The sequence below is a fragment of the Crinia signifera genome, chromosome 6 (assembly GCF_055691185.1).
Source record: "Crinia signifera chromosome 6, ASM5569118v1, whole genome shotgun sequence".
NCBI lineage: Eukaryota > Metazoa > Chordata > Amphibia > Anura > Myobatrachidae > Crinia > Crinia signifera.
The window spans coordinates 102,588,357-102,614,004 of record NC_139222.1 but is presented as its reverse complement, the minus strand read 5'-3'; the positions used below and the strand labels follow the sequence as shown (position 1 = coordinate 102,614,004).

Sequence of the window (25,648 nt, the reverse complement as noted above, 5' to 3'; positions counted from 1 at the left end):
TCGGGCTGCTTCCATCCTATAGCCCTGTATACACGCTTAGATTTGATGTTAGATTCGATTTTCTATTAGATCTGGCATTAGATCATTAGATCATCAATGTAGGCACAATGTACTCATTTGATTTACTGGATCGAATTCGAGATTTCCTTGGCTGCACAGTAGATTTTTCTATTCGATTTTGAGAAAACGGGAGCGCGCATCAAATCGAATGCAGATCAAAAGTGTCCTAAAAACCATTCAATGTGGATTTGATTTTCTTTCTATAAGCAAAATCGAATCGAAAACAGGGAAAAATCTAAGCGTGTCTACAGGGCTTATGGAACGCCCTTCCACGCACAATAAGACTCTCCACTAGCCTAAAAACTTTCAAGTGTTCCCTGAAAACTCACCTCTTCAGGCAATCCTATGATATTTAAGTTCTACACGCATAACCCTCTGAGGCACTTATGTATTATATAGCTTCCCTTATGGACCTACAAGCTATGCTATTACCGGTGCCTGTCCTTGTGTTTTCCTCCTATGTCCCTATAGATTGTAAGCTTGCAGCAGGGCCCTCTTACCTCCAAGTCTGCCTGTTGTTACCCAGTTTGTTTTATTACTGTCTACTATTGTAAAGCGCAACGGAATCTACTGCGCTATATAAAAAAATGCTATATAAGAAGCATACAGAGAGGAGATTCAGCATTTGGCTGAGTGGTGTAGTGCCAATAATATCTTTCTCAACGCAAGTCAAACAAAAGAGATCATGGTAGATTTTCGTAGAAAAAAATCTAACCCGGTTATGCCGGTACAGATCAATGGGACAAATGTTGACCAAGTTTCTAGTTTTAAATTCTTGGGCACTTATATCTCTGAGGATTTAACATGGTCAACTAACATAAAATGTTTGGTAAAAAGGGCCATCAACGCCTTTTTTTCCGCAGAATGCTGAAAAAACAACAATTGCCACTGCAAATTTTGGTAAATTTCTATCGTTGTGCAGTGGAAAGCATTCTGACCAGTTGTATCTCCGTCTGGTATGGGAATTGTACCGTTGCAGAACGGAAGTCAATCCAGAGGGTAATTAAACTGGCCCAACGGATAATGGGTACTACTCTCCCTTCTGCCGATGATATTCAGCGGAAGTGTTGTCTGCGTAATATCTTAAAAGATGAAACCCACCCGGCTAATGGGCTGTTTGTATTATTGTCTTCAGGTAGATGGTTCAGTTGCCTAAGGAATAGGACCAGTAGGATGAGGAATAGTTTTTTTCCTAGGGCCATTTTAGAATTAAATGCTAGTTTGGGTCATGGGGGGAAGGTAATGGGGACTTAAGTTTTATTGTAAATTGTATGTGGATCATTTTGTATTTTATTATATGTATGTATTTGGTTGGATGCTAAACTGAATTTTGTCGCCCTAATTGGGGTGATGACAATAAAGACGTATCTAATCTAAATAAATAAATAAATAAAATATATCCACTGGGATAGTGATACAATCTGCATACAATCTGAATCCGATCCGTTCACAACCTGTATCCAACTGAATGGACATTTACAGATCCTACCTGAATAGGTTTCGAAATGGCCTAATACATGCCCAATTTACATACAATCGGTCGAGATTATATCTAAAACGGGTGTTTTGAGGCCAAATCGTTCTGGTGGGTACCCTACATAAGAATGAGACAGGGAGAGAGGAAACAGCTGTTTGAGTTAAGAGAAAATCACCATTTGTATGCCCCCTATTTTCTAAACATCTAGTTTGGTAAGCAATAAAGCACACATCGCCCCTTGTGTATGCCCTATAGCAGTGGTTTCCAAACCGGTCCTCGAGATCTATGAACGATCCAAGTTTCCGCATCGCCTAACTGGTGCACAGCTGTAGTCATTACTAACTGTCACATTTTCAAATCTGCTGCATTAATTCCTACTATAGATCCACAGGTTGCCTGAAATACATGAACTGTTGGTAGATCTTGAGGGTAGGTTTGGCCACCCCTGCCGTGCCCCACACATCACCAGTTCAGATTTTTAACACATGCAGTCAAAATCTAGATAGATCACCTGCATGTGCTAAAGAAAGCATTGGTTAGCAAAGATTGCTCCTCACACATCAGTGTGTGTGTGTGTGTGTGTGTGTGTGTGTGTGTGTGTGTGTGTGTGTGTATAGGGTGTGCTAAGCGATCTGTGCTAACTTGATCACTCACCACAAAAGGCTTAAAAGGCCTACAGGAAAATTAAAAGTTCTGTATGCTGCCGCTATTCACAGTGTCGCTCACCAGCTTTTAGGTTAGCGGCCGGGAATGAAAGATGGGAATCTAGACCAAGGCAGTTTTTCTGGCGTATAAGAACATGAATCCTTCATGGGCACAAGATTAGTTCTAGAGCAGGTACACAAGAGCAGGAATGTGCTCTGTCTAGTTTTATCCTAAGGGTATCAGAGTTCTAGAGAATAGTACAATATTATATGGGTGCAGTCATGCCCTTATACAAAGGCTCTTGTAAAGGGAAAACCAGGAAGAATCTCAAATTATCCAAAAGTGACCTCCAATTTTATATAATGGCATTCCATCATTTGTAGGAATCACCAAAGCTTAAAGCATAACCAAGTATATCAACAAAATTTCAGGCATATCTCTGTCCTTTATCAGAGCTTCAGAATGCCCAAAACTTTGCCTTTTTTTCTTTGACTGTGCTTGAAGCCTAATAAACACACTGGGGTAATAGTCATCTAAATTGTCTGGTAGAAAAGGATTGTACTTCTGCATATGTTGCCAAGCAGGCCATGTGCTCAATGCAAAGATACAGGTACAAGCCCGGCAGAATGGCAGTCTGTAGAACTATCGGGGGAAGCTGCTCTCACCACACAGAACAAGGAACAGAAACCCAGCAGTGTCAGCTGAGCAGATGTGGATGAATAGAGAAGTTCAGATGACCTCACAAACGCTCTGTGAGTTGGTTATGAATCTGCTAAAAGGTTTGCACACCAGGTACAGGATGCCAACATTATACAGTAATGAAGACAGCTAAACACTGAGGTGTTCAGGGTACAGGTTCACAGCATAGAGCACTCCCAAGTACAGCCATTCCCTAGAGCAGGCGTTCCCAACCTTGGTCCTTCAGTCACACGAACAGTGCAGGTTTTAGTCAGATCTAGTCATCAGAAAAGATGGTTACATTTAAATAACTGAGGTACTAACTTTGTCATCTATGCACAAGCTCACTATATCCTGAACTGCTAGTGTACTTTGAAGTCTGGGGTTAGAATGCCTGTCCAAGAGACTGCAATAATGGCCTAGGTCCATCCAAAACCGAACTTGAAAACCCTTAAGTGTAGTGTTATAGTGAATTTTAATGAAGTTGGAATTATGTTTTTCCCAGATAAACTTCTGCTGAGGAGTTTGTTAGTTGCCATTAATTGAGTTTGTGAATCTTGTGGGAGCGGTTGTTGTAGTTACTAGATGTTGTTTTTGAGGGAACTAAGTAACCACATACAATTTAATAATCCAAAACAATTAAACAAATAAAAAGACACTGTAGATAGTGTATTAATGGTAAAATAGTTACTTAAAATATAGTAGTTCATGCTACAGAAAGCACATGCAAATCATGTTGATGGGGTCGCTTTCAGTCACCAGGTGTACAGGAAGTAACCTGGCACAAAATGCACCCTGCAATGGTAAGATACACAGTCGGAAATTATGTTAAAGATAAAACATCTTTAAAATATTTATTAAATAAAAAAATAAAAAATAGCAATAGTAATAGTATTTTTCAGTATATCTAAACACTACAAAAAGAACAAAGTATTAAAACCGACACTGTAATGTAAAACAGGCCTCCACCCACAAAAAAAACCCTTATGGTGTGTACACTCGGTGAGATGTGCCTTGAGATGCGATTCCCGATATGATCAGATCGCAAGGCACATACGATTTGCATACAATCTTGACTATATAGTGCAGATCTGCACTATATAGTCAAGGCAGCCAAGACTTTCTGGCTTGCGATACGTGAACGCGCATCGGGATCGCAAGGGTTAAAACCCTTGCGATCTGCATCCGATGCCGATCCGATGTTGACTATATCGTCAACATTGGAAGGCAAATTGTACCATGTGTACACACTATTACACCACAAAATAGAAATAAAAAAAGGAGCAATGAGACAATGTATAAAGCATAAATCTGCAGCAAACATAGGTTTAGTTATGGGCATTTTGTTTAGTACTGTATTACTGGTTTTATTCAGATATTAGAAATAATCAAAATAATGACCAATCACAAAAATTATCTTTTCAAAAGGTAGTGAAGAGAACCAGAAGAACATCTAGGTCTACAGAGAAGTTGAAACAATATGAAAAGCACTTTTACCATTTTGTCACAATTTTTCCTAAAATACAGCATGATTTAAGGCAGGGGTAGCCAACTCCAGTCCTCGAGAACAGTAAATGTTTTCCAGTTCTCCTCTCAGAATCACAAGTAAAGTAATTATCTCCACCTGTGGATCATTTAAAATGTGTCAGTCAGTAATGAGTGCACCTGTGTTCCTGTGAGGTGAGCTGGAAAACAGGAACTGTTGGTAGCTCGCGAGGACTGGAGTTGGCTACCCCTGATTTAAGGGGAGCTGGGGATTCAATTGTACATGAAAAATGTACGTGGTTGAAAAAGGGTGGTGCTGTAACACTTGGAGCTATTCAATTCCTCACATACAATCAGTGGAAAATGCACATTTGTGTTAACAAGTTTGAGGCATCTGTTACGCTGGTAAGGTGTTTTTTTATTTTTTTTTTTAGCCTGCTGAGGCTTGTGGGAAGAAACCTTAACTCCTGCCTTTCAGGCTAATTTGATAGCCCTGGTCAATTAATACATGGTAATTTACCACTGCTAATTGATTTCGCCCTTAACATCTTTTAAGGTAGAATGTTCTCATGAGTAGGGCGTTAGGGCAGTCTATTATATGTGGCACTTATTTCAGGAAATTGTTTAGGCGATTCTACAAATATGCTGCTTTGCAAGAGCAAAGATGCGAAAAGTATTATACACATCTGAAGGCGTCCAGCTTTGCACAAAATTCAAGTTTTAAGGCAAATTTAACATGGTCATGCATCCTTTGCAGGACAAGGAATGCACCCTTTTAACTCCCTCATCTCATTCTAAAAACCTGTATAAACAAAATAAATATTGTATATTTATGATTGGCTAAACAAGTGCACCTACTCCGCCTGATCAGAGAGTTGTACACATCTGAACTAGACTATGGCTGTGCACACACAGGGGCCCTTATTCAGATCTGATCGCAGTACAAATTTTCTCTTAAAATGGGCAAAACCATGTGTGCTGCAGGTGGGACAGATGTCACATGTGCAGAGAGAGTTAGATTTGGGTGGGGTGTGTTGAAACTGAAATCTAAAACACAGTGTAAAATGCAGCCAGTATTTACCCTGCACAGAAACAAAATAACTCATGCAAATCTAACTCTATACATGTTACATCTGCCCCACCTGCAGTGCACGTGGTTTTGCCCATTTTGAGAACAAATTTTGTACTGAAATCAGATCTGAATAAGGGCCAGGGTCTCATTTTAAGTTGGACAAAACTCCACTGGGGAGATGTAATAAGCCTTGGAGACAGATAAAGCACCAATCACCTACCAGCTGTGTTTGAAAAATGACAGACAGTAGCTGATTGGTTGGTACATTATCATTCTCCATGGCTTTGCGCTGCCAAATGTGAAATGTATTCAGAGAAATACAACTCCTGACTTGTTGGCCCCTTGCAGCTGGAGTGCATTAAAGGGACATTCATGTGTAAGGAAGCGCATGCAAGTTGCTATATGTTATGTTATTTTGCAAGTATGTAAGCCTGGTGCAAGTTCACTCATCCGAAAAATTCATAGCACTGAATGTCTGTGTGCTCAAGTGACCAGTTAGGCTAAATGCCACTCACTCAATGACTATCAGTGTTAGCAAATTGTTTTTATTTTATTAAAACTGGATTACAAAGAAAGGTCTTCAGTAGACTGTGGGCCTGATTCAGCTGCCAATCTGTACACAGCACTTGTGCAATACATCCTGCTGCCTGGATTTGCACTGAGATTTCCATCCGCAGCTTAGCTAGTACCAGCTGTTTCCCACAAAGGTTGAGTGCCATTTACAGATCAGCTGATTATCGGGCTTCTTAGTATCTATGATCTTGCAGCATGGCCGCAGGAAGCAAGACCACAGAGCCATTATTACTGCTGACAGGATCACAGACAGGCCATGAAAGCATATCTTTGTCCCCACTCAGTTACCGACCCACCTCCCAAACACTCCCCCCAAACACTCCCTGTCAATCACTAGAAGACATGATCCTCTAGATTTACCTGCTGTATTTACAACCTTACAGTTACACGCAGTGTAGCCCAAGTTCCTTTATCACTTCTGATTCCTGGCCTACTTTCCGCACCAGTCCATAGGAACATCGTCTTGCAGATAAGAACAACTGGTATATCTTTGCCTCGGATACATCTACTGCCTGCAATCTACTTTAGGTTGCTTGTATCTTAGGATATGTGCAACAGACATAAAAACCCAAGTTATTTATTTTGATTGGTCGTTCAATCCATAACCTTATGTCCACACAGTAAACTCAGTGACAGAAAGGAAAGATTCAGTCTCTGTACTGTTCATATGAGATAGTTTTCTTTCTCCAGAGTGCACTAAGTTCTGTTTATCACTCTCTAGTTTATCGCTTTCTAAAACTTGATACAGCTGGCCCACAGAGATGGGAATGTATTATACTCAGCATACCAGAGAGAGGTTTCTGAACCATGAAGCAGACCAAATAGATGCACTCGGCACCAGTGATTATATGAGTGCATACAGAGCCTGGTTTATGGAGCAACATTTTTTTTTTCTTTTTTTTTTGTTTTGTTTTTGTAAATGAAACCATTTTCAACAATTATCCCAACAACTTTGTAAATAGCAGTTGTATTATGTTCTGCTTTTGCCGTTTTTAGAGCGGATGGGGGAAAAAGAAAAAAAAATGCTGCTAAATAAAATCAGGACCATAGTGTGAGAAAGCCGACTGCAGTTTCTCCAGCTGTGGCCCACCAGCTGTTGTTGAACTGCACATCCCAGCAGGCCCTGCTACAGTTTTGCTATTTGGCCATACTAAAACTGTTGCAGGGCACGCTGGGATGTGTAGTTTAACAACTGCTGGAGGACCAAAAGGTTCCCCATGCCTGATATAGATAATATATTCTCTGCCATCACTAAGGGGTCAATTTACTTATATTTAGGTGGGAGTTCTACTGAAGATGGGATGTTGCCCATAGCAACCAATCAGATTTGATCTATTATCTTCTAGAAGGTGGTAAATAAATAAGCAGAATCTGATTGGTTGCTATGGGCAACATCCCATCTTCAATAGAACTCCCATCTAAGTAAATTTACACTTAAGTGTAAGATAGTTATCTGCAATTTGTTTGCTCAGATTCACACCTCAGTTGGTGTTGCAGTATAACCAGTGAGAATGACAGCACAACTATATAGTGTGTCGGCCCGCCGTGGGACTAACCAGGCACACAGACAGCACAAGTTGCACTCTGTGACACACTGACCGGTCATTGGAAGGATCTGTTTACAGAGTGTAAAACTGACAGAACAGTTGTAGTCTTTGTACATAAAACAAGGGAGGTACAGCCTTGGCTGTTTGCACACACCGCTGGTCAGACAGTATACATCTATACACACAGTACAACATCAATCTTTGAAGCTTGTCTTCCTCTGAAGAATTGGATCACAAACGTCATCTTCATTGATGATTTAATACCATAGAAAGCAAATCCACCATACAGAATATAAAAATACCGGCCCAGCGACACTTGACAGGCACATATGCGCGCTCACAACGGATGATGGAGAGGGAGCAGAAGCTGTTCACACACACAGATTGCAGAGTTGGAGGGGGGGGGGGGGGGAGCAGTAATGAGAGGGCAGTACTCGGCATCTCCCACAGATTGTTAGCCCTCCCCCATTCATGGAAATATTCAGGGATGGGACTCAGTCCTCTTTTTTGTCTGTCTCATCCTTTTGGTCTTTGGATGCGTTCCTCGGCTGCTCTTCGTATCTGGAAGAAAGGGTGGCAAATAATAATGTACCTAGAAAACCATCCTGCCCAGCTCATTGCCACCTAAACCCCACCAAACCATCCCAGGGCAACATGTAGCAGACAGAGGGGCAGATGTATTAAGCCTTCACAAGAGATAAATGTCCAGCTGATTGGACATTTATCCCTCTCTTTATCACCCTTGCATTTATCTCGTTAAAGCTTAATACATCTGCCCCACTGGTCCCCAACTCATAGATTACAATCACTACACAGGGGACACTAAAACGTCCCAATACATAAAACATCTTTTTTACATTCGCTAATGTACATGTAAACAGATAGTGGAAAGCGGATGATCCATACTTCAATTTATATATCCCTAACTGATAAAATATAATAAAATGTCTGCATGATTCTGCTGATGCCTTATGGTTGATAAACACCACTTATAACATCTATATTTAAATTAATATCTGAAGTAGAACTCAGCTGAATGTTAACAAAGTGATCTTAATGGGACTTTCCCCACCCTAAAGAACCAATACATTTCCACTGCTGAATGCAGCTAAGCCAAAATCCGCTCATCACAACAACTATATTTAGGCCCTACGGAAGCAGAGATATGCATGAATGTTTGTGAAACATTAGACATATACTGTATTAGAACGGATTTCTGCCCAATCAGACCTCACTATCAATTTATAGCAGACTTCGTACAGGAAGAAACATGTGGTCCCGGAAATTACGACGTTCAAAGACAAAGCTGTTCCTCTTCCTATCAGTTGGTAAAAGGTTGCGAATCCAATAAAGCTCCAGCAAGCTGCAAACATTCCCAAGAACTCAGCATTTTTCTGCACACCTCAATGTCCATCATGTGCCGGAGTGACAACTGACTTTTCACACATCACCAAGAACTATAATCCAACAACTGTCTATATTTAATGGAGTGAGTTCAGCTCTACAGTCTACGCTCAATACCACCAACCAAGGGTTTAGATGATTGTTATTTATTTTGAAATGCTAATATAATGTGCAATCATCTATTTTAGGCTTATGGGTCGCTCCAATTCCCCACTATGGGTGTGAGGTGCCATCCTGTGGCGTAAAAAAAATACCCCAAAAAACACAACCATCAACTGTACCCGAACTCACGCCCTTCGTGGGCCCTTTTAGAAACAAGGTTGCAGGTTTTTGTCCACACTATGAGCAAGCAATCAAAAATCTGCGTGTCGGCAGTACGTTGCGTTGCACTTACACCCGATAAAATATTGCAGGGAACTAGAATAGACTCCCAAGTGTAATTCCTAGCAGGTTTGTAAAGGAAAAAAAAAAAAAAAAAAAGATAAAAAGTCTACAAACCAGGGTAAAATCAATAACTCATAAAATGTAAAAAAAAAAAAAAAAAATCTTTGCGCAAAAAATAGCACCATAATCTGAAATAAGGTTTTATATTTTTCTGATTTCACCATTCATTGTTTTATATTCAGTAACTTCACAAGCTACCGCAGTAATTGTAAATGACATGTTCCAAGGGATTTGCTTTCAACCCGTAGTGTTACTGTATTTAGCCTTATAATTTTAAATTATTGTATTAGCCATTCTAACGAACATTGGTTCATAACACAAATGGAATGCCTCCTCTGTCAGTAAGCAATGTTTCATTTACAGGTAAAAATAATTCTGCACCAGTTAGTGTCGATTCTTCCCCACCAGCACCATTTGAGCATAAGCTGTAGTTACACTTAGAATGTAGGGAACGTTGCCGAGCATCTTATGTTCACCTGAAAGCTAGCACAATTTATTCCAGCAGCACTTGCCCATTATTTTGCAGAAGTTAGGAGCTGTGAACTTGATAAGGAGTGTACAACTTAGGGAAGAGGCTCAAATATCCCTCATCCACTACATGGCATTGTGGAGTCCATTCTATGTGTCCCCTATCATACAAAATTAGTCATAACATCTGTTCCATGGCATTAGCGTCCACTGGATATAAGGAGTAAGAGGATTAAGAAGAGTAAGAGTCTATTGGATGGCAGGTGAGGTTGGGGAGGGGCTTGTGGCTGGAGGTGAGATGCACTTGTCCATATGCATACATGAATGGGACCCTTCACATGGAGCTGGGGTTGAGCTGACGCCTGCGGCGAGGGGAACATGGTTTTTGTTGCATGGATTCAGCCAGGCTGGCAGGAGATCCAGAGACCACCGGAAAGTGAGAGAGGCGTGGAGTGTGAGGTAGGATTTCCGCAGAGGACTCATAGCTGTTGGAGAGTTGAGGATAGGATGGATACAGCAAGAGCAGTGAACAGGAAGAGAACAGGGTTAGGTGCGAGGGTGATGGGAATTGGGATACAATCACACACACAAAACAGGTTAATGGAAAGAGACAAATACACACGAGTACACAGAGATATGGCCAAACACAGAAGAGTACATAGGAGGGAAATGATATGTGGCCACAGAGAAGAGAAGAGACATGGTCGTGCATACAAAACATGTATAGGTAGGGGGACAAAAGGTGACCACACAAACATGAATGATACATGTCGAGCAAAAATACGGACACACGTGTAAGAAAGGGAAAGCCATGGCCATAGAAAAAGAGGGTACAGGTAACAAGGGGTTACAGATATAAGAGAACAGATAATGGACAGGGAATATACAGCAGTCAATAGAAAATAAAAGGGTAAAGAATTTCAAATGGGGTACAATGTGTCATGGACAGGAACGATAGCAGCATCAGTATTCGGGGGGACAAGAGCAATACAAAATATGAAGAATATGATAATGGTGATAGGAACATAAATGAGCGATGGAAGGGAGGTGAGTCAATACAAACAAATGGCAAAAGATAAATGTAGAGCAGGGAAAGGCATGGGTAGAGAAAAAGAAAGGAGAAAGAGAAAAAAAAGGAGGTAGAAACATGTGAAGAAAATTTCCAAGACTGCCCCTACAACTCTACTCTACACCCCCTCCCGAAATGCAGCCTTCCCTGCAGTGCTTACTCACCTGAACATCTCTGTGATCTCTCCTTTTATCAGCGCCACAAGCAGAGGAAACCCGATGCAGGCTGGTACTAGGTAAAGAAGCGCCGGCTGTGCAGCAATAGACAACACACTTGGGTAAGCAGAAATATTGGCAGACATTCAACAACATATTGTAACCTTGAACAACCAATGAAATATCATTGTGCAACTGTGCAAGAGACTGCTTACAGTCTATGTACTAAGGGATTTATGTACATAAAAGTAGACAGAGATAAAGTACCAGCCAAGCATCTCCTGTCATGTTACAAGTTGTGTTTGAAATACTGTATGATAGAAGCTGGTTGGCTGGAACTTCATCTCTCTTCAAGATATAATACATAGACCCCTAAATACTACATAAACTGTTGATCTTAAAGTTAGGAAAATTGTGGCTCTCTAGCTGTTGTATAATGGCAAATGTAAGCATGATAGCACTTATAGGGGGATATTTATCAAAGCTTGGAGCAAGAGAAAGTATTAACCAACCAATCAGCTTCTGACACATTACAGGCTAGGTTTGCCTGCTTTGGGTCATATGGTATTTAGCAGATATACATCTGGAGATTTACTATAAATATACATAGACGGACACACACACACACACACACACACACACACACACACACACACACACACACACACATAGTAGCGGGGCGGTGGATGTGTACACCGAAATATGTCTGCCAAACATAATTAAACCGCATGTACACTGGCTGCAGGGAATTTCAACAAAGCTGAGCGGTTAAATTCAAATGCCCCACCCAGCTGTAATGTTAGGATTACATATTGGGCCAGATGTATTAAGCTTGACAAGTGATAAAATGGAGAGTGATAAAATAGCTGCCAGCTGCTCCTGTCATGTTACAGGCTGGGCTGAAAAAGAAAAAAAGGTAGGAGCTGATTGGTTGGTGGTTTATCACTTTCCAAGGATTAGTCCATCTTGCCCATTGAGCAGCAGATTGGAAAGTGTATAATCAGGTGATCGGACGATGGCTATCACAGTTGAGTCTGGACCCAGCTTAAACTATGTAAACCGGACTTGCTTGTATAAAGTTCCAAAATACCGTTATACTGCTTGGCACAGGAAGCACCAGCGCAGAAGGGAAATCTTCACCCCGTTTGATACCCCATACCTTGTGCCAGTTTAACCATTTCAGCACAGAGCGTGTCTGGATAAGATATTAATGTATTGACTCACCTGAGCATGCTTGAAGGTGTGCATCACAAAGATGGTCAGAGCCAAACCAAAGATGTACGCCAAAAAGCTAGTGTAGAAATATGTGCGGGAATTCTTCTTCAGGCTGGAAAGGAAGAGAATGTTACATATATTTAATGAGCAAACCCCTGCATCCTTTTATTGCTTCCATAGGCTTGTAAATACTTCTATATATACTGTTCACTAGGACCCTTGCGTACAATTTACTGACACCATCAAAGCTTCAAGAGTTAATCCTGCTCTTCTCAAACCTTACTAAACTCTCACCCCTTGTTTGTCCCTTACCAAGCATATGGAATCATAGCAACTTAATGGACAGCAATTTAGCCATCTGCATTCCTTATCCTCATTTACACAGATAATAGGGCCGATTCTGACCATTTGTTCTGGTCCGAATTCACCCATTGTCTAATGGTGGGGGGGGGTTTGTGCGTGTGCAAATATGCACAAACCGAGGGAGGAGTTGCACACTCGCCAAGCCGTTCGCTTCCCTGGGAACTCAGTGGAACGATGCCTGATCGGGGTGGGCAGCGGACATCACTGCATGTCAGTGCCCACCCCAAATTCGTCATCTCCGTCGGTAATAAAAGTCAGCTCAGACTGACTTCCGAAGGGAGAAAAATCATTCCATGGTCAGCGTCCATAGTCTGATCTCCTTCACCTTCACCTTCAGCCGCATGTGAGGGGGATGTGTTCTCGTACACATCACCCCGCATGCTAGCAAGGGGATGTGGGCAGCGGTGGTTGTTCCGTGCTTACCTGTTCGCTAGGCTGAAAGTATATGCAGCCTAGCGAACATGTATGAGTCAGGACCCATGCACTACTGTGTCGGTCCGTCCACCACATGTTATTTCTGTACTCACCTGATATCAAAACGGAGTAACAGTGCAATGAAGATACCTGAAAGATGATATGCAACATGTAATAAATGCAGAATTAAGATCTCTTTAAAGCAACATTATCTGTTCAGTGATGTACATATTCTGTGATGTATTGTAGGGCATGATTCACATTCATTTGGTTTGCTAATGGACAAAAATATGTACACTGCAGGTGGGGAAGATGTAACATGTGCAGAGAGTGTAAAGGTGCCCATACACTGCGCGCGTTTTGTGAGTGCGATGCGTGCTCCCGCGCACATCCCATCGCACAGTTCAAAAAGTATGTGCTGCACATACTTTTTAAAACTAGCTTTGGGTCGCATCATGTCGCACGCATATTGCATGCAATGCGATCTAGTACAATACGCATCCAATTATTGTAATGTCTATGGGCACCTTTAGATTTGGGGGAGTTAATCTGTTTTTGTGCAGGGTAAATACTGGCTGCTTTATTTTTAGAACAATTAAAGATTTATTTAGTTAAACTAAAAAATTTCGGTACTTGTGTATTATCTGGGCGCCCGATTTTTTCATCGGGCTGATAAAATCGCGTCAATCGCAACGTAAGCAATGGACGCGATTTTTCCATAGGAATCAATGTTAAATGGTCCCAAATGGTCCCTGAGACCATTAGGTTCAATGTCAATGTGAAATGCCCCCCAGTGTGGCGAGCGCAGCGAGCCACCGAGCCCGAAGCGAGGGGAAGCACATTACTTCACTGGTATTACACGTCCGCTCGCCACGCTTTGGGCTCGGTGGCTCGCTGCGCTCGCCACACTATATAAAATCAACTCCACACCGACGTGGATAGTGGGGGTATGAAAAGGTCGGAGGACGCGTACCGCCACTGCGCTCACCACGCTTCCGGTTGGCGTTGATGGTGGGGTGGCGTTAACAATGAGGGGTCATACAAACAATGGGGGGGGGGGCGCATTTCACATTGACCCTAATGGTCTCAGGGACCATTTAACATTGATTCCTATGGAAAATCGCACCAATCGCATCGCATGCGATTTGGTTGCATGCGATTGACGCGATTTTATCGCGGGAAATCGCGTTGATCGCCTCGCATTGCATGCCTTAATAGTGTTCATTCTAGCACCCGCTATATTTGAAAACCCATGCAGTTCCTCTCGGGTGCTAGAATGAACACTACTTAAGTTAAGGCATGCAATTAACAAAATCGGGCGCCCAGATAATACACAAGTACCAAAATTTCCAACGACAATTAAAAAATAATATATAATAAATTTTGTAAGAAATTTGATAGTTTAACTGCTATAATTGCGCTCTCTTTAATGGTTCTATTTTTTGGTAGATCAACTTCATGTCCCTTTGGGAGTTGACAATTATACTAGTTATAAGCGCTCTAAAGAAAGTAATATTAAACTGTTTTACGGTACTTAGAGAGATCATTAAGAGAATCATTTTTGTGCCTGATTTGTATAGCATTTTGCTTTATTTTTACACTGCAATATAGATATCACTTTGAAGTACAAACCCCACTAACTCTCTCTGCACATGTTACATCTGCCCCACAAACCAAATGTGCTTGGTTAATGAACCAGAATCCCCCCCGTAGTTGTGATTTTAAGTGTACCAGGTAACTACACACAGCTAGCATAGCCATTTGGAAGGCACTAGAAATGATCTCATCACTCATTTATATAATGCCGACACATTACTTGACTTGGGAGGAAGCTAGAGCAGCTGGAAGTAATACCCTTTATGCAGATAGCACCATAGTTGGATTTGGAGAGGTCTCAGTAATGTGAGGCAGCAAAGTTACCCAGTATTCCTCTATTCATGGCAAAGGCTGATTCAACCTACAAAATAGCTGCCACTATGAAAGTGATGAATACACTCGGAACAAAATCCCTTGGCTCTTTAATACCTGCTCAGCTTACAATGGGCTTCATTCAGAGTTAGGTTTAGATCAAGCTGCAAGGTTCAAATGTGTGATTCCTACACATGGGCACAATCATGTTGTGCAGCAGGAGGGCCCATATAAAATGAGCAGACTGCCTATGGCTGCCACTCACAAAACTGATGTTTTGTTGTTATTCTGTATTATTGCACTTACTGCAGCAACACTGGTGCAACTGTTCGCTTTCAAAATAAAAAATGACTAGATAGTGAAATCTTAACATGGCCGGCTATAACAGACCCTCCACTACTCAGACTGAGGCAGGGCTCACCCAAAGGATTCGTTACAGCAACATATGCAGGTTAGCGGTAAAGGATTGAATACATTATAATCTTTAAATTGATCTCCGCTCACCCCAATTTATACATCCCCTGCAAGGAAAGGGTGACTGCAAAAATATATAACGTATATGCTTCCACTGATTAGTGCCATCTAGGGGTCTCACCTGGTATGACAATATCACCGAGTCCTAACATGGCAAAGTTGCTGGCTTCAAGTCCCCTCTCTAACAGGTCCTGAGGGAAGACCACTAAGGAAAAATACAAGAGGAAAAATAGAAAAAAAGAGTATATACAATGGTGGAGGTGCTGATATGAGCAGGGAACATTAGTGCAAGATACTCACATTTTATTGGTGCCTCAAAAGACTTTGCCACGGTCACCATGACATTGGTTCCAAAAACCTAAGAAAATTAAAGGTTAGATCTAGTTGACCATAAACCCTACTTTTTGTATTAATACACCCATGGCCACTCACCCAGAAGACGTCGTAGACGAAGAGCCCCCCCAACAGGATGCAACCTGTACTGACATTGTTAAGATGCAGGAGCTCCACCCCATTTAGAGCAAATGCCAAACCAAACAGGTTATTGGCAATCCAGTGCTGGAAAGAGATCACAAGAAAAATGGCATTATACACTAAATACAGAAAGGACAAAATGTTCATTAACAAATGTGCTGAAATGATGCACTGCAATGATAAAATTTTACACGGAGAACAAAAAAGGAAACAGCTACAGGATTTAGGTCATCAGAACAACAACTATGCAGTTGCTAATCCAAAACATCAAGAAACATTTTATTATGTATTTTAGGAGGAGTTTTTCTTTCATCGATTCTTTTTTAGTATGTATGACCTATTATATTTTATTTGTGAACTTTAAATGTTGTTTTGTCTTTTTTTTTTAATTTGTGTCAAACTTTAACAACACTGTTTTATGGATTTGTTTTACTATACATTATATGTTGTTATTCATGAATTTGTGTGTGAAGAAATAAACACTCCAAGCTAAATGTAACGTTATTAAATCAATTAACTACATACACTTGTGATTGTTACATTTATTGAGTGTGAAGAAGCTTTTGTAAGCATATTGTACTCATTAATAAATACTTTTATTAAACTATTATTGGATGATATTATGGCTCATAATTAAGGACAAAAGTATTTCCTGTATACATCAATCACGAAAATACACTGAATTAGTGACCATAATAGGGTTTATATTAATACAATTCTTGTTTATGATCATTACTTTTTGACAAAAAGGTCATTAAAATTGTATTAATTTCTTTGCTTAAAATAGGAAATAAAAATATATATACACCCAGGGGATTCCTCTACAAACCCCCTGGCCTCCCCATAGCATCACCCACTTCCTCCTCCTGTCACCCATTCCCTGGAATCACCCACTGACCCTCCCCGTCACCATGTGCCTCCCCATTAACCCCATCTTCCTGTCACCATCTGCCCCTTCCTGTTAACCTATGCCTTTGCCTGTCACCGTTTCCTGTCACTCCTTCTCCTACTGTCTGTTCCCGTTACCTCTTTCTCTCCTGTTACCCACTGACTTTCCCCGTTATGCTCTACATCAGCAGCTGCCACACCCTGGCATCACCCATTTACTCCTCCTGTCACCTATTCTCTGATCTACCGCTCATTGTCACCCCTTGCCACTGTATCTCCGATGACCTCTCCCTACCACCCAACTGCCTCGCCCTCTGTGTGACTATCTCCCTGTTCATTCACACTTTCTCTCCTGCAACACCCTGCCTCTCCAAGGTCACACATTCAACTGGTGTCACTTACTTCTTTCCCATCACCCATAGCGTCTCCGACTCCGCACTCACTGCCTCTCTCCTGTGTCATTATGTCCTCATTACCCTCTCTCTACTGTCACCCTTTGCCACTCCAAGGCATCCCCCCTCTGTCATACTGATACAGAAATCCCTTTGAAGCCTTGCCCCTTGTTCCATAGGCATATGCCAAAAACGCACCACTCCTTTCCCAGAGATAGCGCCCACCCTGTCATTTTGTTCTGGATCTGCCTTTGTATATACTGTATGTATGAGAATTGGCCCTTACATGGAGACAATTTGCATAAACTATTCCCAACCACCACAGAGCAGCAGGTGATACTGGAGCAACGGTAAAATTGGAGCAGATTTTATATCAGCCTAGTTCCTGTCACTGCCTGCTCTCTTAATACTGCCTTAAATTTAGACTAGATCCAGAAAACACCAGTTAGGCAAATGCATCAAAAATACTCTACTTCCTTAAAATGGACACTGAACTTAGATAAATAACATGATTTATTAATAGCTTCGGAGATGGAGCTGTCTTAGCAACCATGGATCAGTGCCAAATTAATATTTTTTTTGACCAGCTGGAATGAGCTACAAGTAGCTTGTGCTATAACATTTGTGAATTTCTGTATTACCCACAGGTCGGTAATGTGAAAACCCTGCCTGTCTTTCTTATACCCACATGCAAAGATTGCTTGGGGAGACAGGAAATCTAAATACTAATTTGGCGTCCATATATTTTGCTCTTCGGAGCTGCCTAAAAAGAAAATTGCAATTAGCGCAGTGTCAGACAACTATGTTGTGACACCGATGTACTTGTGTCCTTGGCTGTATTATGGATAGTCATGCTACAGGAGTGTGCACGTGTGTGTTTAGGCACAAAGAAGATAGCATTTGTACATACATGTTCTAAAGGAAACCTCACCTTCTTCAGGACGTACCAGACCCCGACCACTCCGCTGAGAATTAGACACCCCAAGTCCCGAGTATCAAATTCGTAATTCACAATCTCTACCACCAGGAGAAAAGTATAACGGTATATATTTATATCAGATGCATAACATGGATATCAATACATGCTATCAAGTTAAACTGTCCTATATCCTCCCATTACATATTTTACAGCATGGCGGTACCTGCACCACACACCACAGTGAATATCAGGCCTCACCAATCTGTGGCCCCCCAGCTGTTGTGAAACTACACATCCCAGCATCCCCAGCCAGAGTTTTCACATTCCCTAATAGCAAAACTGTGGCAGAGCATGGAAGGACTTGTAGTTTCACAACAGCTGGAAAGCCACAGGTTGGCCGGGCCTGGTGAAGATAATGATCCCTCCAAAACCTTATAGTTCATATTGGTCGCCATAGAAAAGAAGATCTTGCTTTTAGTTTGGTGCTTAGTATGAGTAGCCGGATCCCTTTCCTAACTGTGATGGGACCTGTGCAGTGGAAATGGGCATTAAATGCCAACGCCTGCCTGAAGTGTCCATCTGCTAAATGGATTTGCTATAAAGGCCTGAATAGTTGCAGCTGGAGAATTAACATTGGCAGGAAATTCTTCTTTTGGACCACAAGTAGGCCAAATATGTATAGAGTTAAATACATACTAGTCACCAGGCTGAATTACAAAGCTGCTAGGACCCGGGCTGTTTGTGTGTACGGTACATTAGGCGCCATCTAGTGGCTGCCAGCGAACTATAGGAGGTGAGGAGCAGCATTAGGCTTCTATTATAACAATAATTTGTAAAAGTAATATAATTTTGCTAACTCTTTGTATAAAAAGTATATAAATATAAATCACTATATATTAAAATTAACATGGAAAATATTGAAGATTCCCACCATGACAGTATAAGCCGTATATTCACCTTCCTTACTGTCCCCAGAACCCTGAGTAAAGAGCAGCTGATACTGTTTATTTGGAAAGTTTTCTGGGAACAGTCTGTTCATGGCCGGGCTGTTGAAGGAAGTGCGACAAAATTAGGATATCAATAAAGACACTCACTAGAAACCTGGGGTAGAGAAGCAAACTGGGGCAGGATTAATAATGAAAGCTGCAAAGAGGAGTGAAACAATAGAACAATCAAGTAATTATAGGATAGGTTTAAACAAAGATAAAACTCCCAACCAATCAACTGCTGTTTTTCAAGCACAGCCTGTAACATGAGTTATGAGCTGATTGGTTGGTACTTCCTTCATGCCTTGAGGCATATGCCCCTATGAATCAGTAAATCATTGCTCACCTTATGGTGTGTGCCAGCGCTAGCACTCCTAGGATGAAGAAATACATAGAGAGCAGGAGATTTATATACTCCTGGGAGAAGATCTGCAGAAGGAAGAAATGAGATTAGACAGAAGATTAGAAAAGCCCTGGAAATATCAGACACCGCTTCGGTTGATCTGGTTATTCAGCTTGGATTAACAGAAAAACAGATCTGTGCTCCCCTCTGCCACACAGGAATGCCAATAGTGGCTGATCTAGCCAAATAAATTACAACTGTAGCTGTAATTTGTAAAAAAAAAAAAAAAAAAAGGAAAAAAGGATCAGGGTGTTATGGTGAAGAGTGTGCTAGGGGACACCATGGTTGGAAATGGGTAGCTTTTCTAAAAGAAGTACAAAGTATGGAAACCTATTAAATGTAAAAAAAAAAAAAAAAAAAAAAAGGATTGAGAACAACTCATGTCACCCATTACCAAGTTGACTTTTGCATATGTCGACCTTTTGGTGTTGACCAATTGACAATCTACCTTGACATTGGTGGGTATTCATCGGCTGTCAGCACTCTCCCCCGGCTCCCTCCAGCGGCTGTCAGCACTCTCCCCCGGCTCCCTCCAGTGGCTGTCAGCAGATACAGTAGCTGCTGCTGACAGGCTCCCTAGAGGCTGGCAAGATGCCTGCCGCCCACCAGATCTGAAAGCCTTCAATGCCATCGGAAGTGACAGAATTGAATAGGCAAGTGCCGAAATTTCCACCGGCAAAAATATCGGCACATATTGAATACCCTCCCATTGTCGGTCAGCCATCTGGATATCAATTTGAAGACTGTCCCACAAACTCCATTTTTAAAGTTATTATTGTAATTAACCCGATATCGTTGATTAATGACCGATGGTCATTACTGAGGTATCCAATTAGAGGCCTGTTTATCGGATAAAAGTGGACCCGCAATCGGGAAAACACACATGGGATTGGGAAGGAGTATCTGACCCCATATGGTACTGCGAGTTCAACAGCTGCTTATCGGGAATTATGCTTCACGTGCTTCATAATCCCCAAGAGTTGCGGGTATCAGAGGAAAAAGGACGCCGGCATTGGGTCTAATAGGATGCAGTGTTCTAGTACCCGCCAGCTTCGAAAACCCATGCAGTTCCTGTTCCCCTGCCTGGGGTGTTGTTGTCTGCTGTAGTGCTCTAGCACAGGTCTGGTTTGCATATCAGTGCTGATATACAGACCACACTGTGCTAGAAGCACTACAGCAGATAGCGAAACCCCAGGCAGGGAAGAGTAACTGCATGGGTTTTCAAAGCTGGCGGGTACTAGAAAGAACACTGAGGATGGCACCCAGCCATTTGGAGGATTTTAGGGAAGCATAAAGGGGAGTTAGCTCTTAAGGTAGAAAATATACCAGGCATTCCCAACCACGGTCCTCAAGGCACACCAACAGTGCAGGTTTTAGTGATATCCATGCTTCAGCACAGATGGTTTAATCAGAATCCCTCAGATAATCACCTGTGCTCAAGCCTGGATATCTACAAAACCTGCACTGTTATGTGTCTTGAGGACCGTGGTTGGGGATGCCTGAAATATACATTTATGTGCCATTATCAGTTAGCAATGCACAAATGTATGTTTTAGGACCACATATCAAGGACACTGAAATATCTGGTGGCTTAACCATAGGTTTGCAAATGTATGTAACTGAGAGGTCTTAATTTCTACTTTCATATAAGATGTAAATCTCATTCACTAGTCCATTACAGTGTGCTGGGGGAACTCGTTTTTTTTTTTTCTAGTCTAGATTAGCGCTTCGTAAGCACGTGTAAAGAACCAATAAACTAGCAACTTGCCATTCTGTGGATCTTCTCAAGATACGGAGATCAATGTTGCAGCAGCTACTATTCCTAGCCAAATCTGGAGTTACTATTGTTTTGCTGCCTGAACTTAAAGCCAGGCGACAGGTTACTATTAAATGTGTCCTTTTGAGCATTTCACGTGAGAAACAGAGCTGCCTTCCATGAACCCTTTGGACAAATCACTCTCCCCAGCACAGCTGGAGATTTCATGGCCACTTGCAAAGAAAGACCTGCCCAAGAGCTGTTATTGGAGGTAGTCATTCCATCCCTCCATGAGCCTTCAGACAAGAAACGCTCACTAGCTCAGGACTCCTGTGACAAAGACCTGCCCAGCAGCTGTCTCTGGAAAGAACGGTAAAGGTGCCCATACACTGCCTGCGACGTCTACAGTGTGTTCAAATCAAGAGGGTAACGGTGGCGTATCTAAATATATTTTGGGGAAAAAGGTAAAAAAAAAGTTCCCTGATATAGTGGGTACACACTGAAAGATATGCACAATTATACTGTTATTGTATGATGCCAGATGGGGGAATGAAAGCTTTCTCTCCTGGTACCATGTCACCATAGGCAGAAAGAAGTATCATTTAGAAGTGAAGACTGGTCTGTAGTATTTCACCAGGGGAAGTTAAGTTCAGAGAGATCTCATGGTTTAACCTGTAAACCCCATCAGATGCCCTGAAGGCAACATACTTAAACCAATGCCAACAACATGCTCCAGTATCATGGTCTAATAACCACACTTGGGTTTAACGAACTGGGAGGTTTAATTCAGTTAGAATTGAACATCCTTACTTCCTGGGACTGATATAGTGTTACATGGCTGACGCACATCTCAGAAGGGATGCCTTTTGCAAAGCACATTTATAGGAAGCATTTTGACAACTGAAATAAAAGCCTTCAACCACAAATGTGACATGTCACAGAGACAATGCGGAATTCCTGTCACATTCTTCATTTGTGGAAGAGATACATGAGGCTACACCCAGCTCCATCTTAGGAGAAGAATTACAAAGCTGTAGTTTATGTGCGAGAAGGTGCTAGAGTGCTAATAAAATGGACATTGCACGGATATTTTCAGACTAACCACTATGTCCATTTGCACATGGATTAGCAATAACACAAGGCCAGACATTTGCTGTATGAGTGTGCTGGGGGAACAACTAGACACACAACATAAAGCAAAAAAGCAGAGCTATATTTACCTATGAGTTGGGGGGGGGGGAAATCAGTGATTGGCTTAGCTTCACAATGATTTTTTAAATATTCAATAAAAACGTCTAAAAAACAAAGCTGCATGATGGGTATGCAGCGAAACGCGTCAGTACCCCACCTACATAGTGTTTATTGCACTTTACCGCTCCTGGACTTTGAACATTACAGTCTGAACCAGCCCTGGATCCAGATCCCACTATTGATGTTGGTCACAGGATCTAACCACATGCCCTGAAGGCTTTCTTCCTCTCTATGCACTGAGGTACGGCTACCAGCACTATTCTTCTCCTGTGGATAGTGGCATATATTTCTGCTACCACTAACTTTGAACCCAGCATTGAAGACCTGCATCAAGATGGACACACTACTCCTTTGATGGTAATAATTCTAATTTTCCGTGGCTATAAGGAACTTCTGTCTGGTTAATTAGGGGCATTCTAGGAACAGACTGTTTATTCACCTAGGGAGCAGAGTCAAGTGCTTCTATGATGTGTATTTGTTCATATATGTCAAAGCAGTTTTTGTTTTTAGAAGTTTTTATTAAACATTAAAAATCAATCACTGATTTTTTTCGAACTCATAGTTACATTTAGCATTGCTTTTTGTTTTATGTTGTATGTTTTAATACAGGACTGACTATCCTGTTCTAGCAGCTGCTTGGATCAACAGCTCCTGTATTCGGCTCCGCCCTTGTCCTCTGAGGCAACTCTCCTTTCTTTTTTGAACAACTAGAGACATCTGTGCAAATGCAAAAACACACGCCTGCTTTGCAAATTCGTAAATCGTAACATTGAATACGACTGTCGAGTTGACGTTGGAAGCCAGCGAGAACAGCCATGATTCCGACTGTCGGGAGCGCCCGACAGTCAGAATCCAGATTAAATACCTCCTCAATTGTAACAGAAAAAAATTACCATGTTAATTTAGTCATGATGTAAGAACTATACTAAAAAGGGATACACACTGTATTGCACTCACTTTAAAAAATATATACAGCCCAAAGAGGGTGCAGCTGGCGATAATTGGAAAGCGGGCGGCATCTCTGCTTGTTATGGTTTCAGGCATGTCTGATGAATTCTGCAGAAAATGAGACAACAGATTTAAATCAGCAATTCTGGGAAACCCATCACATGGCACTGTGCACACACCATCTACACTCTGTACATATATTCATGTGACCTTAAATAAATACAAATTATCATTAAGATATGCATATTACTAAACACCAAAATGCATAAGATCATATAGCTGCATGGATTAGTTATTTTGGAATGCTCTTTCATTCTCTAGTTTTGCTTTCTTCCTTGTATTAAAATACAAGACAATTGATTGAGTCTGTCATTACACTTCAGATGTATTCAATGCTGCCGTCAAGGGGGTGTCTGCGGCGAGGGGGGCTTATTTTGGGCGAGGATTGCCGTTTAACCCCTGCACCAACCGCTCGCCCTATTCAACGTTCCAGGGCATGATGATTCCCCCAAACGGGGAGGGTCAACGCTAATGCAACGAGCCCGCTGCATTTAGCTGTGAGTCTCGCCATTTTGACAGCCGCACTCACAGCTTCCACCTCATGGAAAAACCCAGCGAGGTGGAAACGGCAAGTGCAGTGGGTCAGTTGAATACTGACCGCGAGCTGGGACAGCAAGATATTGGTACTGCTCGCCAAAGATCATTGAATATACCCCATAGGGTTTGCTGTATCCTATTGGAAAAAAAAGTGGTGAATGTACATTAGAGTGCCGACTCAACAATAAAGTGAACATGGATACTAGACAATAGGAGCCAGCACTCACTATGACAATGGATAGAAAGATAATGCACTAGGAATTTATGTCATATCACAAGAGAGCCCCTGGCAAATTATTATAGAATTGTCATCATTCTCAGATAGGGCAGCCTCAGGAAAACATACTGGAGAATCATATGAAGATAGTAAAGAAGTCTGTTTTTGGCACACTCGTATAAAACGACATTGTCACATCAGCGAAATGTTAAAAGTAAAGAATGTGCGTTTTAAACTAAAGGCTGTGTGCCTCTTTATTTCTTCAATTAATGTCACAGATAATCTGATTTGATAAATCACATAGGATTTACTATAGTGTGGAATGTGACCCTCAATTTCTGGAGTATTCAATGAACAGTTCCATATGCTTACTTCACACTCTCAATATATAGTTAATTATTAGTGGTCATAGAATAGTACTCCCAATATATTCTGTTATAAAGTTTACAGTGGGAGCTGTAAGTAACACACACAAGTACAATTTAATGAGAACTTAAACCAAATATAGGTCCTTTAGGGGTAGCCGATGCAGCGTAGTACAATTACATCTAAAATCCCAGTCATACTGCAGGTAGCAGCTACCAAACCAATGTGATGACAGGAGATCTATAGATGATGTACAGGGAGATTATATATGTGTGTGTGTGTGTGTGTGTGTGTGTGTGTGTGAATAGCAAGGATCAGAGCTGTAGTTATTATGTATCTGTAAAGCTGCAGCACAGCTAGCTGACAGTGCCATGTGTGTTCTCTTGGGAGAGCTGTGAGTGTCAGGGGCCGGTGCAGTGTATAACCATCAGAGCTAAGACTGTAAGGTGGTATGGAGGATGTGCTGTGATCCCACCTTGCCCTTGGCGCAGGTGACGCTCCTTATTGCCCCGAAGAAGATGGGCAGGAGAGCCATCCCCAGCAGGCTCCCGTATGCCAGCGCCGTCCCCTCCAAAGAGTTGGGCAGCTTCGCCGTGCCATTCCCGGCGACATCAGTCTCATTGTGCAGAGCTGCGGGCTCCAGCTCCGCCATGTCCGGGATGTCGCTTTGTTCCGGGATCCGAGATGCCTATGATGCTGAGTTCCGCCGGTAAGGACACGTTACCAAAGCTCCCGGAAACGACGTAGGAGTCGGGCGACTGACTGCGGTCTGCACTTCCCTAGCAACGCGGCGGCACTGCGGTACCCGGAGGGCGGGGCCTGGCCCTAGCAACGGCACCCTGACAGGCACCATCACCGTATTACATCGGGTATCCTATAGCCCGACCCGCACCTTCAGCACCCGGCTGGTACCAGTAGTCCCATTACACGGCAACACAGACGGACGTGTTTGTCATTTGTTAGACATCTGATAGGGTTGGTATCCCATCGGCCTGTCGAC

The 25,648-nt window shown here is 42.0% G+C and overlaps 1 protein-coding gene across 2 annotated transcripts; it reads right to left on the bottom strand.

The window, feature by feature from the left end:
• Positions 1-7,780: 7,780 nt before the first annotated feature.
• On the bottom strand, positions 7,781-25,427 carry HM13 (histocompatibility minor 13). Of its 2 annotated transcripts, XM_083146604.1 has the most exons (13): positions 25,124-25,427; positions 23,478-23,576; positions 19,457-19,539; positions 19,082-19,170; positions 18,137-18,222; positions 15,884-16,009; positions 15,752-15,809; positions 15,573-15,656; positions 13,183-13,219; positions 12,302-12,404; positions 11,087-11,172; positions 10,174-10,338; positions 7,781-8,098 (listed from the first exon to the last, which is right to left on the bottom strand). In XM_083146604.1, exons 1-12 carry the CDS (start codon positions 25,298-25,300, stop codon positions 10,188-10,190), a joined length of 1,179 nt encoding a protein of 392 aa, XP_083002730.1. In that variant the 5' UTR covers positions 25,301-25,427; the 3' UTR covers positions 7,781-8,098; positions 10,174-10,187. The 2 variants fall into 2 exon arrangements, with proteins under 2 accessions (XP_083002730.1, XP_083002732.1); XM_083146606.1 differs by lacking the exon at positions 10,174-10,338 and having other exon boundaries at positions 25,124-25,421.
• Positions 25,428-25,648: the final 221 nt, after the last annotated feature.